Source organism: Phascolarctos cinereus, unplaced genomic scaffold (assembly GCF_003287225.1).
Source record: "Phascolarctos cinereus isolate Bilbo 61053 unplaced genomic scaffold, phaCin_HiC Scaffold_2;HRSCAF=192, whole genome shotgun sequence".
In the NCBI taxonomy this organism is placed as follows: Eukaryota; Metazoa; Chordata; class Mammalia; order Diprotodontia; family Phascolarctidae; genus Phascolarctos; species Phascolarctos cinereus.
Genome location: NW_027555625.1, coordinates 406,401,345 through 406,421,927, shown reverse-complemented (window position 1 = coordinate 406,421,927; position 20,583 = coordinate 406,401,345). Strand labels below are relative to the sequence as shown.

The 20,583-nt window shown below is 36.5% G+C and overlaps 1 protein-coding gene across 4 annotated transcripts in view; it reads right to left on the bottom strand.

Moving 5' to 3' along the window:
• The window catches only part of RANBP17 (RAN binding protein 17), a 324,967-nt gene that overhangs the window by 73,883 nt on the left and 230,501 nt on the right, over positions 1-20,583 (bottom strand). For all 4 annotated transcript variants that reach the window (XM_020992315.2, XM_078150547.1, XM_078150546.1 and 1 more), the window contains 2 exons: positions 14,344-14,447; positions 8,166-8,254 (listed from right to left, as the gene is read on the bottom strand). In XM_020992315.2, coding sequence (XP_020847974.1) covers positions 8,166-8,254; positions 14,344-14,447 — 193 coding nt within the window. The remainder of the gene's footprint in view (positions 1-8,165; positions 8,255-14,343; positions 14,448-20,583) is intronic.

Genomic DNA, 20,583 nt, shown 5'->3' with positions numbered 1-20,583 from the left:
CAACAGAATAGATATGTGAAAGCATCAAAAAAAAAAAAAGAGCCAATGAGGTCATGGACTTATAGAACTCGAGGCATAGCTAATGAAGCAGCTATTTTGGAGGCAAAAAGGGAAGAGTTGCAGGCACATACTCCTCTATTGCTGCTATCCCTGCCTTTTCTTTTTTTTCCTTTTGCTTTTTGGTGAGGCAATCCGAGTTAAGTGACTTGCCCAGGGTCACACAGCTAGTGTCAAGTGTCTGAGGCTGCATTTGAACTCAGGTCCTCCTGATTCCAAGGCCAGAGCTCTATCCACTGCAACACCTAGCTGCTCCTATCCCTGCTTTTTCATCCTGGACCTCACATAACTCATCCTGCTCCCTGCTGCCTCTTTGCTGTCACACCTTCTGCATTTTGTATCTCTCACATCTAAAGCACACCTCCTTTTTCTTGAAATCTTTCATTTCTTTAAAGGCCAATCTCAGGTGTTACTTCCTCCATAAATCACTTCCTGATTCTCCCAGACGAAAGTGATCTCTCCCCGAATCTTCCTACTATGCCTTTTCTGGAACTTTTTTTTTTTTTGCCCTATCATGTTCTCCCTTATATTATATTTATTTGTGTATATTTGATAATGTCCACATAGACTGTAAGCTCTTTGAGGGCGGGAACTCAACCTTTAAAAAAATCTGTACCTTCATTATCTGTATCTTCTTTACACAGTACAGTATCTTGTACATTTATTGTTGTTTAGTAATTTTTGAGTCTTGTCTGACTCTTTGTGACCCCATTTGGGGTTTTCTTGGCAAAGATACTGAAGGGCTTTGCCATTTCCTTCTCCAGTTCATTTTACAGATGAGGAAACTGAGGCCAACAGGGTTAAGTGACTTGCCCAGGGCCACACAGCTAGTTACTATCTGAGGTCATATTTGAACTCAGAAGATGAGTCTTTCTGACTCCAGATCCGGAACTTCATCCACTGTACTGCCTAGCTGTCTTGTACATAGTAGGTTCTTAACAAATATTTTTTGAATTGAAAAAAAAGGCTTTTGAAAACAGAAATTGTTTGCCAGGTCAGAAATAGTTTAAAGCTATTTTTCCTCTGAATCTGCTGAAGTTACTGGATATCTGATGTCCAAGAGCCAGAAGCTGCATTCCACAGTGCAGAGATGACCACCTGAACTGGGTGGCACAAATCACTGCTTTGTCATTCAAATGACAAAGCCATTTTTTGTATCTGTGTCCCACATGTCAGAAAGAAGATGCATTTGGCACAATAATCAGCCTATGAAGTATATAAAATTACAAAGCAAGATCATTGCCAAGTAGGGGGATTTGTTTTCTAAAGGAGGTATGACATGAGTTGGGCTTTAAAGGATGGGTAGGAGTTCATTTGCTGAGTGGAAGAAGGGAAGGCACTTCAGGCTTTGGGAAGAATGTGAATGAGGGTATAAATATTTGAGAACATAGTGCGGATTTGTGGGACATGGTTGTTTAGTTTGTCTGGAATATAAAAAGTATGAAGGATAGTAGTGTGAAATGATTTTGAACTTGACCCAAAAGGAAAAAGATAGTTTACTGGTGATCTTTGGGAAAGTGTGAAATGATCATATCTACATATTAAGTATTATTCAGCAAGAAGGATAGATTGGAGTGGGGAGAGCAGAGGAAAGAAAAACTATTAGGAAACTATTGAAAAACTCCAGGTAAGTGATTATGAGGGTCTGTACTAAGGTGGTAACCATGGACACAGAGAGAAGAGAATACATTCAAGATGTTGTGGAGATGTTGACACAACTTGGTAAGTGGATGGGAGGGATAAGGGAAAGAGAGGTGATGTGTCCTATCTTTTTATTTTTTTTATTAATTTATTTTGATTTATCAACAATCACTTCCATATGCTTTTGAGTTTAAAATTTTTCTCCCCCTTCCTCCTCCCCACCCTCCTCAAGACGGCGCACAATCTGATATAGGCTATTCCTATTAAACATTTTCACATTAGTGTCCTATCTTTTTAAAGATTTGGATTCTGAATTTACGATGAAAAAATCCGCAGACTAAATTTTTCATAAAAGAGCAATCTATCAATACCATTTATAAAGAGTCTACCATGTGCCAGGCCTTGTATTGGCACAATAGGATGTTAGAATGATATAGATAAGTATATGTGGCTTGGGCAATTAATTTCCTTATTTTATGCAGTTATATCTTGCATATGGTATATTGGACTATGTTCACCAAAAACAAGGTAAGTACTCATAACAAGTGTTAATAAAAAGACAAGGAGTTAGTGTTTGACACATATTAAATACTTCATATGTGTGTTTTTATTCATTCACTCACTGAAAAATCAGATTCATTATTATACAATTATTCTGTTTTTAATTGTTCAGTTTCTTATGTCTGACTACCATCATTAATTTGGTATGATATCTTCCTCCTCTGAATTCCCAGAGCACTATATTTGAGCTTCTCTTATACATGTCCACAAATCTTACTCTGATGTCTCCTGTAGCCTGGAGGTTACTCTGGATTCTCAAAGGTTATGCCAGCGGAACATAAACTCTGGCAGGTTCTAACAGAGTGCTGGATTCTGGAGTCAGAAGATTTGAGTTAAAGTCCTGCCTCAGACACTTACTAGCTGTGTGACTATGGGCAAGTCACATAACCTTTCTATGCCTCAGTTTCCTCATTTGTAAAATGAGAACGATACACACAAACACACATACATACACACAGCTACACAGCATGTCTCTCACAGGATTCTTGTGACAATTAAATGAGATAATGTACACCAAATGTTTTGCACACCTTAACGTGCCGAATGTTAGTTATTGCTATGTTGGAAAAGCTCTGAGTTCTGTCCCAGGAAAAGACTATGTCTACTTTCTGGGGAACAGCCTAATTAAATATAAGGGGTTAATAACTAATAGGCTGGCTGCTCAGTGATATTTTTTTTTTGTCCATGGCAACTCATGAAAGAAAGAAAAATACAAAGCGGCTCTGAGTTGTGTGCTGCTTCTGCAGCACGGCAGAAATAAAGGGGCATAGGGGACTAAGAATCGCCATCTTTAGTCTATGAATATTAGTTAAGTTGTTAGTGCACTAAATGTCCGAGGTCCTCGTCTGGGTACCAAGGTATGGACATATTACTGGAGGAACTGAATCCTACCAGTTTTCACGTTCTCAGTGTAACTGAAACCAAAAGACAAAAGCTAAATGGAAAGATGGTTCACAAGCTCTGCTTCCAGAGGTAAATAAAGAATTTGATGGAGCTGGTTTTATTGTGCATCCAAAGGCAACCAAAAACATCACTTCATGGGACATTTTGTCATTTCACATTGTAATGTTCATGATAAGTATTTGTAAAAAAGATCAGCACGAAAACAGCTGAAGCTTTTAAAATCCAATTTCTGTTGAAAGGCTGAGGAGGTAGAGAAATTTTTTTTTGAGAAATTTTAAGACGTCAATAAAACCCTCCAAGTTAAATCAACATATATTTTAATACTTGGCAATTCCAATGCAATAGAGTATATGAAAGTGGACACAGAGAAAGATGATGAAAAGTACGTTGGAAAACATAGTTCAGAAGGAAGGAAAGAGGCCAAAGGCTTAGAGAGAAACCTGAAGCCTTCTGACTATTTATCATGATCTTTCCTCAAGAAAAGAGCTGGAAAGCAATCGGCACACAGAATACCGAATAACATCATAGAAAAACAAATCTGACTCTAACAGAAAGAAAATGATCAGTTACTGCTGTTGAAGTCATAGCTGTATCAGTTATTTGTGTACAATCACACCACTGACTTGTCAGAACATAGCAGAAAGAATATTTTTAGATGAATAAAAATGAAACAATAAAGTTGAGGCAATTCCAACCTGACCTGCTTAAACAAACTCTTGATGGGAAATAGATAAAAAAATAGACACTGACTCAGACTACTGCCATTTCCTCTGCAGTTTAAGTAATATAAATCAACTGTCATAATAAGTAAACCAAAAGAGCCTAGAAACATGAAAGAGACATTTGGCCTTACACTATTTGATATTTGTGTATGTGCATTATTTCTGTTCCTCCCTGTTAGATTTTTTAGGGTCCATGCCGTATTAATGTTTGAATTGCCTATGCTGCAATAGGTACTTAACACATATTTGTTAAATGATGGCTATCTTTTATCGTAATATGTTCATTAGTGTGTACTCTATCTCCTCACTATATTGTTAGAACTTCAACTAGTACAAATACCCTATCTGTCATTTCTTCCTTATCTTTTTATGTAGGAAGTATTTATTAAATATAACAAAGTATATTAAATTGGTCAATATTAATAAACATTTATTAAGTACCTGCTATGTAAAATGCACTACAGGGAGGATGTATAATAAGATAGCCCCTGCTTATGATTTAGTGTAGGTGATACACATATAAACAGATAAATACAATACAAATCAGAATATAAGCGCATAGATTTATTTTGTACCCTATATGCAATTAGTGCATTATAATTTGCATTCTACTTATCTGTGTGCATGTTTTATCTTTTCAAGGAGACAGAAGTGGTTGAGCAAAATCTAGAGAATGTAGGGCAGTATCCTTATGATAAACCAAGGGTTCCAAAAAACACAGCAGAAGAAGCTGCTAGAAAGAAGACAAAGATGATGTGGAACTTAAGTGGGCAAGTCTTGGTGGTAGGGGTAGGGATGAGAGTCCAAGAGAAGGTAGAAGACATATAGAGGATTTTGCTGAGGGACATGGCATAAAATAATAGGGATACGGGAAGAAGGGTCAAGGGATGTGTTTGATATAGTGGAGGGGGAGTAACTGATCAGTTTCAAGGTTCCAATTAGAATTCTGTTAAAAGGCCGATTGGGGAACGGCTAAAAATCTCTAAATGGTAAACACGGTACATGAATACAATGGAATATTATTGTACTGTAATAAACGATGAACACTGAGGTGGGGGAAGACTTATGTGAACTGATAAAAAATGAAGAAACCACAACTAGGAAAATAGCATATAGTATCATAGAAATACAAATGGAAAGAACAATAACAAAACAGCAGAAACTAAATGCTGTAAAACTGGAAGTCTTGTTCTAAAAATATGAGAAGGTACTTTGATCAGTTTCTTTGTGGAGGGAGGGACAATGGGTGAGGAATACTGCATATGCTGTCAGACTTTTTTTTTGATGTCAATTAGTTTTGCTGAACTATTATTTTTCCTCCTTTTAAAGTCTTTGTTATAAGACATTGCTCTGTGGGAAGGAGAGAAGGGAGAGATGCATTGGGGAACGTAAATGATGTTAAAGTTTATTTTTTTTTAAATTGGTTAAAGGGAATATTGATGCACATCCCATAGTGGGAGAAAGAAGAGTTAAAGAGCCTACAGTCTGACTTCCCCAGGTGGTCCTAGAGTTCTACTGATGGGGATCAAAACTTCTGGCAGGCCTGGCTGCTCTCATAACTAGATTCTAGGGGGGAAAAAAGATTCTGGTGGTAGAAAACTCGACTTTTATTCTATGAACAAATATTTTTGACTTTTTTTTTTCAGTTTTCCTTTTGATTCTTCATTGCCTCAGTTCAACTATGACCCTGGAGAAGTTTACATGAGGCTTCACGAGAGGTAAGACTGTAGTGTTTCATTTAGGAGCCATGGAAGTTTGTCTGCTATTTCATACTTATTGCGCTATGTAAACAACTTATCAAGATGGTGCTTATTCAGTTTCAAGTGATTTAGATTTGGAAGGACAGAGTGAGAGCAGTGGAGTTGTGTGTGCACAGTTAGTAATCTAACATTTCTAGAAATGTTTTTGAATTAAATAGCTTAACCAGCATTTTATCAAATAACCCCCATTAATAAAATGTCTTTCGATTTTACAGTAAGATGACATATTCTGACAGGATGTTTCCTCTGCATGCTAAAGACTGCATAACAAATTAAAGAACACACATTTCTGTGGATAAAAGGCAAATAAACTTTCCATAGCAATAATGTGGGAATCATCATTGACGGTTTGACATATCAATATTTCAGGAAGAATAAATGACTTTCATATCCAGGTGGTGCTCTTTTTTTTTATCATATACTTATTCATTTTGCATTACTAGAATACTTTGGGCAGAACCTGTACTTTATCACCTGAAACTGCTTAAAGTATTTGGAAATATTTTAATAAAGCTTTTCAAATCATCAAATAATATAACTTTTAAACAAATTTTCCTATTATTATAAATATTTGCTCTTCATCCCTTGCCCAAAGGAAAACTATAAATCTTGTCTCAACTGAATGAACACCATTTATCATATTCATTTTGTTGTCAATACAATTATGAAAAGCCTTTGGCCTTTTTCCAAGGAACCTGATTTGCTACTGAAACTCAATTAGTATAACCAAGGCAGGTTCAAAACCACCCATTTGGCAATCTAATACAGCTCTCTGCATAACTGACACTTTACCCTTGACCCCTGACCCTAGCAACAACAAAAATATGGTAAAATTGAGAAACAACGGTTTTCAGTAAAAAAAAAAAAACCCAAACACTAGGTATTAAGAATCTCTTTCTGCTCATGTTTGCCATCTGCTGGAGAAAAGCTAAATTTCAAAATACCATTGTAAAAAACCAAAAAAACAAAAAACCCTTCAACTTCCTCCCCCAACCAAAAAAAAAAAAGCCCGAGGAAATCAAATGCAAGCTTAATTAAAAACCTATTAAAACATCTTATCACATATTATGGACAAAATTTTGTCTGTCATGAGATATCTTTCCATTCTTGAAGCTTAAAGGAAATATCTTACTATGTACAAATATTTAATAGCTTTTTAGAGGTCCAATTGTTTGAAAATATGCCTCTTGTCTAATGATACTGAATGACCAAATACCAATATTAGATACTTTATGTCCAATTATTTTAGTTTCAAGATCAATATCAGTTCCGTACTTGACACAACACGTTTAATATTTTGAAGTAAATGAAAGTGTTCATTAGTTATTAAATATTAAGAATGAAGATAGTGGTAGCTGGCCTACTTAGACAGGATGAAGGAATAAAAGAATTTAAAGGCAGTCCTCAGAGTCAAAAGAAACATCACAAGCTTCTCCGTATCAGAATGTATATTCTCTGCACGTGCATATTACATGCCGAAATATACATATCTCAACAAAAAGGGAAAATTCTTATCATTGCTCTTCCTATATGAATATAATGCTTCCAAAATATTTTGATAACAAGCAAAAAAAAAGTAAGCCACATATTTAAATCTAGAGTGAAATTATTTTTAAAATATAGAGTTTTTATTGAAACACACCAAGAGTATTATAAAGTCCTTTGTCATTTATGTGTTCAGCTATAACTATCACTACAACTACAGTCTTTGTGGTTGAAGAAAAGATTATTATTTCCTCTTTAACTTAAATATCTTTTGTAATTTGAGTAACCAGAGAAGTTTGGGGAAGAGTGTTTCAAAAGCACAAATTATAAGTATATACATCAAAACACTTTATCTTTAAAACTATAGAACTATTGTATTTTTTTTTACTGATGAGGATATTAATATACACAAAGGTATATACATCTTTATATGATTGACAGTAAACTATCATTTATTTTTGGGATTCATTTATCGGTTGTTATTGTTTGCAATTTCTGCTTTTTTTTTTCTTTTTACAAAACTAATGGTGGGGACTGGCAAAGAAATCCAGTGGAATTCCTGATAATTTTCTTTTTCTAATTCCATTAATATTTTTATGGTCATGAAAATCTTGAGCATGATAAGCTAGTACCTAAATAGTCATCATGATATAAAATGCTTGTTCCTAGGCCTTTTGCTTGAGATGAAGTAGAGACTAATCTTTTTTAAAAAACAAAGTAGTGGCCCTTTCTTTTCTGTGTTACATATATCAGGCTTTCCACATAATACCCATGCAAACCATGATTTTTTGGTGTGATTCCTAAGCTATCAATGTTCACACCACCAACAACAGTCACTCCTCTGTGCTGTCTTTCCAAATGCTGTATTCACAGTTAACTGCACTGCTGCCACTGTGCTGTAATTTTTAGCTGATTACACATTAGTTCATTTAGCTTTGTTTCCTCTTCCCTACTGTGCCATACTATTAAGCTAATGCAAGGGGCCTGGTACCCCTCTGTGCACAGAGCTGGTATTGTCATAGGGTAATAAGGATACATCCAGTCAAACAGCATGGTGTAGCTGGTCTTTGTGTTCAGTGCAAAGGCAATCCCTCGAAGATCTCTTGCCAGCCCGATCAACATACGCTGTCAGTGGGAAAGAGACACAGTAATTGATTTTCACGTTAGCATAGAGCAGATGGAGTAATAATCAGCCAATAATGACCACATATCTGATTTTGATTCATTAGCTAAAATGTCTTGCTCAGATGCTTTTCTATAGAAAACCGTAGACTCTTTACACAATCAACCAATCAAATGCACTGAACAATTCTGCCTCCCTCTTGACAAATTTAGCCAAGTAACAATTCTATTGGCTTAGAAACATTTAGTTACTTGACATATTGCATTTTTGAATTGTGCCAAATGGGAAAAAATTAGCTAATAACACATATAAAAATGCTCAGTGTCTAGACATTATTTAATAATAGTAAGTGAAAACTACTTATGTGAGGTTGATGACACAGCATTAATGACTGAATTATATGCATCATCTTACATGAAGAGAGGACCATGATATAAATTTAATTCCACATGGGAAACATTTTGGCATTTAAAGGTATATGATAAAGCAGGATTGATGAACATGTTGTACCTCATGTTATTAATGAGTAATCATGGCAGTTCAGTACTAGCATAAGGTTGGCCAGGTGACTTGCTGATACCACCACACACATTTTAGCTACTTTTTTCACTCTCTAGTGAGGAGGAGACACCAGGATAACTTTCTTTAAAGGGAGGAGACTTGGTACTTTGGATCTGTAATTGGGCTATGCTTGAGTTGAGGCTGGGAATAGCAAGAGAAAGTCCATGAACAGATGCCTGGTGTGTCAAAGAAAGAGCCCAAGTACTTTCCCCACCCCAAACATGGAAGCTGGCTTACTGTTGGCAGCCCATGTGCTTTCTGAAGCCATTGTTTCAATAGGAGTGTTCTGCTTACTGCACTATCAAAGCAATTCTGTCTTTATGGTGTGTGCATCTTCACTAGTCATATGGATTCTGGAAACACATGGAAAGGTTTTTTTAAGATAGGTAGTACCTGCTACCATTAAGGATGATGCTAATTTTCAAGGTAAAGGTAACTGCTATGTTTGATATATCCCAATATCCCAGTCCCTTTCTTCAAGGAACTCAATTCTTTAATGTCATTTTAATGTCTGAATAACATATGTTAGGGCTAGTAGGTGATAATTCTTCATCATCTGTTTAAATTAACCAGCTATCACCAGCAATCATACTTTTTCATTTCTTAAAATATTGTTTTTATATTTATTTTCATTGTTACATGGAGGTGATGAGCTAAAATGCTAACTAAAGAAATGCCTGTAAAATATTTGCTTCTATGATGCTATTAATTGAAAGACTGATAATCACAAAAGAATCCTGACTTTTTGCTCTTGTTTCTCTCAACCAGTTTGCCCCTTTCCTTCTCCCTTCTCCCCAACCTCCTCCTTTGTTGCTCCCCATCTGGCTCACTATCTTGCTCTTGACTTATGAGTGACTCCTTTCCACATTTATACCTTTACCCCTCATGCTATTCTTCTCCCCTGACCTTCCTCCCCCTGATCTCCACCTCAGCCAGCCATATCCTCATAGTTCTTCCAAAACTTACCTCCTGCAAGGAGTCTTCTCTGATTAATCCCACCCTATTTTCTGATCACTCTTCTCACTTTTATTCTTTCGGTTCTTAAGCATGTGTTCAGATTATACTTACATTAATTTACATGTATTTGCATATGCTTTAAAGGGTGTTTTTTTTTTGCATTTTAAAAAAATGTAGATACTGGCCAACTGAAATTAGACCATAAATTACTTAAGGTAAGGGGCTCTTTTCCTCCTTATTTGTATTACTCTGCAGTGCATAGTACAATGGAGAATTCATGTTTTTGTCTTTTCGACTCTATAGACAAGCTACTATTTCTGACAATAATTACATAAAAAGATACTGCTGATTGGATTGGGTGATCTCTAAAGATACATTTTAGCTTGAACATTCTATGAACTTTTTAATGCAACTTTTCTCCTTACTAAAATATGCCAAAAGTTATTCAAAGTGATTATAAGGAGACATAGTTTTTAATGTGCTGAAGTATGGTTACAGTACAGCTCTATTCTTTTTTTTTTCAGAAAAAATGATAAAAAAAATTTTAGAAAAGAGAAAATTAGGGGGGAAATCTATCTAATAATATTTCAAAGCAACTGTGCTTTGAAAAACTTTTAAAATATTGATTTGATTTTTTAAAACTATGTATCTCTATATACATACTTTGTCTCAAAAGTGTGGTTCGAATGGACTCAACCAGCTTGTAAAGTATTAATATCTCAAAGTATCAGACTATTGTAGGATGTGGGACAAGAACTTAACAGCAATGAAAATGCATTGAAGATGAAGAATTCAAAGAATCTTGGGAAGATTTACATGAAATGATGCAGAATAAAGAAAGCAGATCTCAAAGAACAAAATATACCTTGACTACAACTATGAAAACAAAGACATTAATTAGTAAATTCAGACTAAACATAGTGTTGATCAGGTATTATCTTGTTAAAGTGAAAAGGAAAAAAAGCCTTACTTAACTTTTTTGACAAACACTAAATAATAAGAGTGCATAGCAGCATGTATAATCAGTCTCAATCTTTTGTTTTGCTCTGCTTAACTGTTCCAGGAAAATGATTTTAAATTTTATTTGTATACATATATGTATATATATAAATATAAAAATCAAATCAATATTTATGAAGTTTGTCAAAGCAGAGGGTTTTTTCCCCTTCTAAGGTGTAGATAGTTGGCATTTGATTAATTTGAAGGCAGGAAGTGACCAACCTTTTTAGCACCGCCATTTTGGAGATTTTCAAATTCTAAGTATTCCTTTTTAGAAATTTCAAGCAAAACCTGCTAAACACTCAATATACTGGGCCATGAATGGCAGCTAGCATGCCAAGTGCCAGACAAACGGGCTGAGAAATAGCAGAAACTCAGCTCCTTCTCTCCTGACCCCCCAAACAGGGTTTCTAATGGAAAGTCGGACAGACCCTTTACTGTAGTGGCACTACTGGGTGCAGCTATAATATTATCCTCATAATTCTACTATATAATAACAACAAAGAAAAAAAGGTGAAGGGTCATTGTGCTTTGTCTTTAGAATTAAGATGGCTGTCTTCATCCTTACAGCATACTCTTAATTCTGGAGACACATCTTAATAACCTCTAAATAGTTCCAACAAAAGAGCCGTGTCAGAGGAATGAGCAGGCCCCAAGGTGTTTCAACTGGAGTGTTTTCATCTGCCTTTATTGCTCTATCCCTCTCCAGAATTAAGGCAATAACCTGTGATAAATTATTCAGGAACTGCTACAGGGATCAAAGCAAAGCCATTCTGTTAAAGTGCTGTTTGCAACATTTGGCACTTAGCGCGAAAACTTTTAATGTGCGCATGCTGAAAATCAAGGATTTTAAATAATTTAACATGGTGGAGTGGAGTTTTTACGAAGCAACTAAAGATAGCATGTTGCTATTTAACCGCTCTTCTTCCTCAGAGAAGTTTTTCATTCATTTTCATTAAAACCGATGACGTCATACCTAAACTGAAAATATTTTGGAGGCTTGGATATATCAGACAATATTTTGTACACAATATTTTTTTTCTGGAAAAACCCATATATCTAAAAATAATATTCTTTGGGATTAGGTATTTGTCACAATGGTTTTTTTTCCCCCTTTAAAATTTCCTCTCCTCATTCTGCGGAGAAACCCCCCCCCAAGACAAATTCAATGTCCTCTTCAATTCTATTAGGATTAAGTGGAAACCAGAGCTATCAATTTAAGAATTTTGCAGCTTTCCTCCCCCTGCAACTGTACTTCAACATGGTAATATGGCTCATGAGTGTTTACTTTCATTCTGAGATCTGAATCCAGAAAACATCTAAAAATAGTGAGTTGTATAGGTTGCAAATTAAATGAATTTGGCAGTCCTGGGGCATTTTTATAGAGATATTTTAACAGCATCACCTCCTGTGGATTGGAATACTAAACACTTTATTGAAGAACAAAACAGGACCGTTTTTATCTCTAGTACTAGCAAAATGAAGTACCTGAAAGCACTTTTGCATGTATTATTTATTCATCGTGATAGAAAAATAGCCTTAACCTAATAAATTACACTTAAAAGCATTTAGAGCAAAAGTTTTGTTTATGATAAAGCAACAGATTTAGTTCTTTATCGGTAGCTTAGAGCACCAAGTTTTCTGTATACAAATTAGACAGATGGTGCTTACTGCAGAATTTACTAAAGGTCTGTCACAACAAATGCAGCCAAGCTGCATATTTAATCACTGCAGAACCTTGTCTACCTGCAGCTGCCAACTGCTAATCCAATTTCCCTGATAAATGTGGCAAGAGACACGATCGGCAATAAAGAGCATCTAACTCCATTTTCCTGCAGGGCGTCTTTTGATGAACATTTAGGACGGAAGCACGGAGTGCACTGTGTGGCCCTGGTTTGTGGCAGCTGCATGCATTCTGAGGCACGGCTCTCAGGTTACTCACTTAATTCTGCCACTATCATTATGTTGCTATTGATCTCAGTAGCTGTTGCCTACACAGCATTACTCTAGATGAAGCTGAATCAGGCAGTTATCATGCATCAAACTTGCTCAAAAGCCTGGAGATTTCCCCTTAATTACTTGTGATTTTATTTGCAAATACCGTTAAAGTGTAATCAAGCAGTCACTTTCCAGGGTCGTTAAGAACTTGCTGGTTTAGGGATATAGCCTTGGAACTCCATTAAAAATGACTCAAGGAAGATGGTTTCTATCAAACCAGACAGGGCTACATCAAAACAAGCTCTGAATGTAATGAAATCTTCAAATGAGACAAACGCAATCTTTAGAAAGCAAGCTCCCTTCAACCTTCCCACTTAGTTTTGAGAAGCTTCACTGGGTGCTCCCCAGTGTACAGGACGGTGCCCAGCACACTGTAGGTGCTTAATGTCTATCAAGAAAGAACATCAAAAGCAACTTTAAAGTGACATTTAAAGCAGATCTCTTCAGTCTTCGAAAAATATTTGGAAAAATATCACTAAAGTCAAATGCAGCTAAAGTACTAAATGAAAACTTAGGGGACTTGGTACAATTGCTAAGAATGAGATTAATGGCTAGACATAAATTTCAAAAGATTTCAAACAGATGCAATAATTTTATTAATTCTTCTGTGGCAGGAGCACCCTAAAGATAACTGTCAATGGCTCAGTAACTTCTATTGTCTGTTTACAGCTAATTTTGTGGTGAAGTGGTGAGGGGGAATGAAGCTGTATGAAATTATGGGCAATATTTCTGACATATTTCAAAACAGTAATAAAATGTGACTCCATCTTCATCTACAAAGGTGCCCACATTCTCTCGAGTGCATTTATTAGTCATTTTTAAATAACAATCAGAGGCAATCTATTTAATGTAGCTCTGATACATTACCATTTTCAAGGATGTGATTTCTATTAGAAACTCTTCCCCCTCTTAAAATACGCTCCTGTTTTGATACAAACAGCTTGCTACACTTAAGGATTTTACTAATAAAACATAATGTTGTCTTAGATAGTATGACTGTTGCCACAGCTGAAGTGACTTGTCAAATCAATCCTAATATGGCTCCCACAGGCACATAAAAACCTTATTTAGCTATCAGTTATCCTAATCACTTTGTTCAGTTTAAGAATGCAATGCTTCAAGACCAGCTCCTATTTATACATATATGCCTAGCCATTTAATAAAGTCTTGATTTATACAAAGTCTTGTTAAAAAAAAACTTTAGGGATGCTGTATTTTAGCAAGTATATTATTTTGTGTTCCTCCAAATAAATATACTAAAATAAAATGAAGAGGGGGGGCTTGAGCACTGGAGGAAAATGGCCCAAAGAAATAATCTAGTAAAAAAGAAAGCCAAATGCCACAAGAGGGAAATTTGACCCATCTGATCATAAACTGACTGAAACCATTCTCTGGCCTCAATCAAAGTTGCTTTCATGTGAGATGTCATGATATGCATTTATAGGAAAAATATCACTCACTAGTATGTGCAATTGTCACAATAGGAACAGCTTGGCACAAAATGAACTCATGTATGCAAAAACCACCTTCTGGATCAAAATCTAATGTATTTTCACATTTGCCAAAACAAACTCACCTTAGTTTCTTCCTGTTTAAAGTTGTTGTTGAACATCTGAGCTACTGCTTCAAATGAAACTGTGAGAGGAAGCATGAAATTCTCGAATTCATCCTCATCTTCACCTGACAGAGAAACAAAAGGGTCACAGTAGTTAGAGAAGCATGCTGTGTACATCAGCCCAGGCAGCGAGTGCACTGTCCACCCAGAGGAATCTGTCCCAGAATAATGAAAGGGTCATCAGGCATTCACAAACAGGACAAGCTTGCACGCCTTACATATTGTGTCTTTACCTCAATTTATAGTCTGATGTTTTCCTTTTTCTTTTGGACTAAATGAAATAGTAAAACTACTTAGTAGCAGGTTGTTGTTGTTGTTGGTTTTTTTCTGACTCAGTATTGGCTCAAACAGACGCCTGCCCCGGGCAGTGGAGACCCTGAAGCCTTTCAGAGGCCCCAAGGGAAGACACTTCCAAAGCCTCTGGGACAAGGATCTATCCTCTTATCAAAATAACCAAGAGTGGCTTTTCTTTAGCTGACAAGCCCCTGAAGGGTTCTCAGTCCTAGGTGCCCAGACTATTGGTCAAGTTATCATTCTCTTTTATTTGTGTTCCTTTTGATTATTTTTTAAAAAATAAATGGGCAAGAAAGCTTTTCTGTATTTATCAAATAGAACATGGCCCTGGATGGGCTCAGATTTTTAAAGAATTCACCACAATTACATGGGAGAGTTGATCTAGGGTTTGTTAATTTTTTTTTTAACATAAGGGAAGAAAGGAAAGCCTGAAGCTCAACTCTAAGAGTAAGCAAATGGTCTGGAGACATTTTCAATTCATTTTTATTTTAAAGGTGAATACAAAAGTGTCTGTGGATCTAACAAAGCAGCAGTGGTAATAATTACCATACACATAAAAATATTTTGTACAATATCATTTAAAACACCTTGATATACATCATGGCCTCATCTGAACCTTTCAAGGAATCTTTGATTTCAGGTAGGTGAAATATTATTGTCCCTAATTGAAGAAAGGCTAAGTGACTTGTCCAAGGTCACATGATAATTGGTAACTACAATGGGATTGGAGCCCAAGTTCCATGATTCCTAGTCAAGTGTTCTCTCTATTATATCCTACTCTTAGCTTCTTTTTCTAAGCTAATTTCACACAACCTGTAGCAGCAAGTTGCTGAGGGGCTTGAAGGAAAAGGGGCTTATATTTTTATCAACTTGTAGAGGAATGAGACTAATGCTTTTCCTATTATGCAATTCTGTCCTGGCTTTTATAATAGCTCCATGTGCTTTGCTGGATAGAGGACAAAGCGAAGGGCTGGAATTTGGCTTCTGGTCCTGGATCTGCTGCTAGATTGTAGTATGAAGAAAGGCAAGTCATTTGTAGACTCGAAGACTTTCAGAGGGAGAGACCTTAGAGCAGACGAGTTTATGCTTTTTGTGTCCTGGACCCCACCTTCAGTAGTCTGGTGAGGCCCATGGACAGCTTCTTAGAATGTTTTTAAATGCATAAAGTAAAATACATGATATTACAAATGAAACAAATTATTCTGAAATACAGTCATCAAAATATTTTTTAAAAAAGTTTAAAGACCCCAGGAGAAGAGTCCCTGCCTCAGAGGCTTTCTGGCCCATGCCTTCTTTTTTTTTTTTTCTCTCTCTCTCTCTCTCCTTCCCTCCCTCTTTCTCCCCCACCCCTTCCCTCTCCTTTACTCTGTAGTTCCCCCTTCTCCCCAGTCTCTAAGTCCTACTAGATGGGACATCTGTTAACTAATAATAACATACAATGCAATCTTAGTCAGATTTATAGTTGTCATAACAATGATTGAAATGGACTAATGGATTAATACGCACTCAAACGTTCTCTAAATTATAGAACAAGTATAATTTTAAAAACCACAATTGTGTCACTGAAATCATATACTTCTTTGATGAAATACTTTCCAAAAATGGTTTTATTATTCCTTTTCATAATATGGAGAAGTGAAAAAGAAAATGTCTTTCTTTAGGAAACCTACAGAACATAAACTAAAACCACGTGGTCTGAGCAGGGGCCTCATTAGTAACTCACTGTACAGGTGTCTTTAAAAAAAAAGGATCCCTAAATATTCAGTAAAAGTTCCATGTTACAAAAACAAGAAAATACTAGTTTATCACCACATTCACTAAAGGGAAGCTAAGCATTTCACTATGAAGAAATTAGGGGGTCAGAAAATGCCTTCCTCTTAAAAGTGTTATGAGAAATGGCACGATAGAAGACACAAAGAAACATCTATTTTTATATGCTGGTATTGCATCTACACAATACAATAAAATAGCACTATGCTAGGTGCACTGAGGACACGGGGACACACACACACACACACACATGCACCAGCACACATAAAGCAGTATCTTTCTCTCAAGGAGCTTGCACCCTATGGAGAGAGACAACATATGCATATATAAGTATCTAGAAAACATACACAAAATAAATACATAAGTACAATTTTTTTGGGGGAGGCGAGGTGAAGCACCACCAGCAGCAACATTCTGAGTGCATATTAGATATCTCGTCCATTTCAATCATTTCATCTCCAGGGTCCTCTTCCCTCTTTACACTCTCTTCCTTGATGATATCATTAATTCCCATGGATTCAATTATCGCCTCTATCAAATAGCAAGCATTTGTTAAGGACATAGAGTCAGTGTTGGATGGTGGCTAGAGTTGGCCCTGAAGTGAGGAAGACTTGGCCTCAGGTCCCACCTTTGTCACATACTGGCTGTTTACTCCTGGTCAAGTCACTTATCCTTTTAGTGCTCTGAGCCACTCTCTAAGACTATGAGATGTAGAGAGGGTGTTGATCTGCAAAGGCAGAGGGAGTTTCCTTAACTGGAATTACTAGATGCCAATAAAATTTACAAGTCGAGTCACTTATCCCTATCAGCTAAGCACTGTGTTAGACACTGGCTATACACAGATAAAAAAGGAACAATCTCATACACTAATGCCAAATACATAATAATTAGCTCTAACCTCTCCCCTGACTTCCAGTCCAGCCTTTCAACTTGCCCCAAAATGAATTCATCAACTTCCCCTCTAAACCTGCTTCTTCCTACTTTGCTGTTGATGGCAACACCACTGTTGTAGACACATGGATTTTAAACTTTTGTAGGTACCATCTCCTACATTAATCAGGGGCCAAATCCCATAGATTCTACCTGTACAATAGCTCACACTGTTCCCTTTCTCTCCACTCACGCTGCCATGAACCTCATTCAGGGCCTCTCATCACCTCTCACTTGGATAACTTCTTAACTGAGTTTCCTATTTCCAGGATCTTGCTTCTCCAAACCAACCATCCAGCTGACAAAATAATCTTCCAAATAACAGATCTGACAACTGATCACCTGGATGAAAACCTTGCAGCGGCTTCCCTCTGCTTAAAGAATAATAATAAAAATAATAATAATAAAAAAGGCCTGGCATTTGAGGCCTTTGTAATCTGTCTTTACGCCTGCCTTTCCCAGCTTTATGTCATGATGCCCTCACGCCCTCTAGCCAAGCTTGGCTGAGCTGTTCCATGAACCTGATGTGTCATCTCCTGCTTCTATGTGTTTTACGTGTAGACCGTATCCCATGTATGGAATGAAATCTCTCATCCTCATTTTCAGAATCTTTCTTTCCTTCAAGATCCAGCCTAGCTATCACCTTCTTCACAAACCTTTCCTGATTCCTCCTGCTAAAAGCATTCTCTCCCCTCGTCTCCATCACAACACCCTTCTTTGGATGATATTTATTTATATACATGTCTATCTCCCTTCCCCCTCAATAGCTTCTGTAAGCTTCAGGACAGGTACCGTAATTTTTTATCTTTGCATTCCTTGTACAAAGTGGGCACTGAAGTGCTTACTGAATTAAACACATTATTTCTGGGGAGTCTTATCTATTTTTTCTAACTCTAACCACAAAAAGTATATCTATAATATACATATGACATATGTATACACATATGTATATATACAGTGTTCCTCCCCAATTCCAGTGCATGAAGATTTACCTTAAAGGGATTTATAGAAACAATTAGGATTGAAAGCATTTTAAATATATAGATTCCTTACTGATAAATCATTTTAAATTGTGTACTGTTTTCAGCTTAGCCAACTTCTGTTTGAAAGGAAATTAAAATTCAAGAAGCATTTATTATCTCCTATGTGAAAGACACAATGCTACAATCTAGTAGGGGAGATAAAAACATGTATATAAACATCCACAATATAGAGTTGGATGTGTTACATGTCATACAAATTGGCATTTTATTATCTATTGCCTTCTTCTCTGATTTTTCATGTGTATTTGACTTGTTTCCCCCCAAAGCCCCTAAGTTCCTACAGGGCAGAGATTCTGAATTATACCTATACCTTTCACTGCCCAATCTAGTTAAAGTAGCGCTCAGTAAGTACCTGCTGACTGACCATTCCCTGGGGACAGACATTAGAGTATGCCTTTTCCAAAACACAATGTTCCACTTCCACTGGCATTCATGCCTGAGCAATACATACTTTAGAACAAAGGCATCAAATTCACCAACCACAAAACTTCCAAGTTCTTTAGAAACAGATTAAAATGTAGTTGGGAAATATTTAATAAAATAAATATACAACACAGATAATGTGAATTTGTGATTTTCTAAGTCAATACGTGACCAGAAAGGGATTCATTTCTGTGTCAGCCATCACTGGTTTAGAATATAGTTGTTGGTTGCAATTAGTAACTACCCACATGGCCAGAGGTCAATTTCTAGAGTAGCATGTAGTTTCCTCTCCCCTTTGTTCAAGGTATGACACAGATCTGCTTTGCATCTTTGAGATAAAGTTAGTTCAGAATGTTACATTTCCTTTTATTCATAGATATTAATGGTTGCTTTTCCTAAATCTGAGAGAAAGAGATCTAGATCTGCCTCAATTGTTAGATTTTCACTTCCAAATGGATTCCTTCAGTGATGTAACATCAGGAGTAAGTCAGGAATAATGCTACCATAAAAATGCCCCTGGTCAGTAGGAAAAGGATATGGAAGGCAATATATTAATTGTCACCATTCAATATATCGGCCTCCATGCATCCTTAAATAGACAGGAAGGAGATAAATATTGTGATCCTGTTATGGTCACTAGAACTAGTGATTTTGGCACTAACTTCTAAAAAGGTTATAGGTCTTCCTTAAGACACCATGTAATGAAGTCTAAAAAGTGTTTGTTCTAATATAGCAGGTTATGAACGAGAATTGACTGAGAGAAATCCTTTGGAATTTGTGTAGGTAGATTGCTGCCCATTTTGGTGAAGTAGAAAGGACAAGCTGGGGTAGGGAGTACCATGAGAAAACAGAAAAGGATTGAGTAGAAATCATGGTCCATTCAAGGTTCTTGACTATGGAAGGGAGAGAAATGCAAGTGGTACACTACACGCACCCTTAGGAATATTAGCAAACCACTCCTAAGGCTATTCAATGGAAGGGTATGGAGGGCTGATCTTCAAATCAGAAGGGACCGAGGTTTGAATTTGTCCTCTAACTCTTACTACTTGTACGACTTTGGACGAGTCACTTAATTTCTCTCAGCTTACAGTTCCTCTTCTATAAGATCAGGATAATTTAGTACCTGTAGTACCTATCTCATGGAGTTGTTGTAAGGATTAAATAAGATAATGTATGCTTTGTAAACTTTCAATGCGTATGAATAGCAGTTATTATCATCTTCAACTGAACAGGTATCTTATCATGTGTTGCTGAAAGGAGCAAGTTTTCATTCTTGGTTTCAAGAAAACTTTCATTTGAGGGGAAAGGAGGTTTTTTTTTTTAAAGGTTTAGTTTAGGTCTACACGATTTATCATTCAGGGCCCTCTGATTAGATTGGCAATTTTAAAGCTCTAGCTGACAGAGATCTGACAGGAATATATTAATAGGAAGAAACAAGTGTTAAGTATAGGACCATTCTCAGTGTCTTGTAACTTTCATTTCGGCATCCATCAAAGATGCTGGGCACATTCAAATTATGGCTCCAGTTGGCTTTGAAAAAACTTGAGTGAAGGCAAGATGGTTCTGGCTTGTGCAGACTCACAATACATGAAAGAGTTAAGGGCAGTGAAGAACACTAATGGGACTAAGGGCTCCTCAGTCTGAGATCTTCATGTATCGTACAATGCCCGTTGCCTTGCACATAGCAGGTGCTTAATAAATATTTGCTCATTCATAGAGGTACAACTAGAGAACTGGTCAG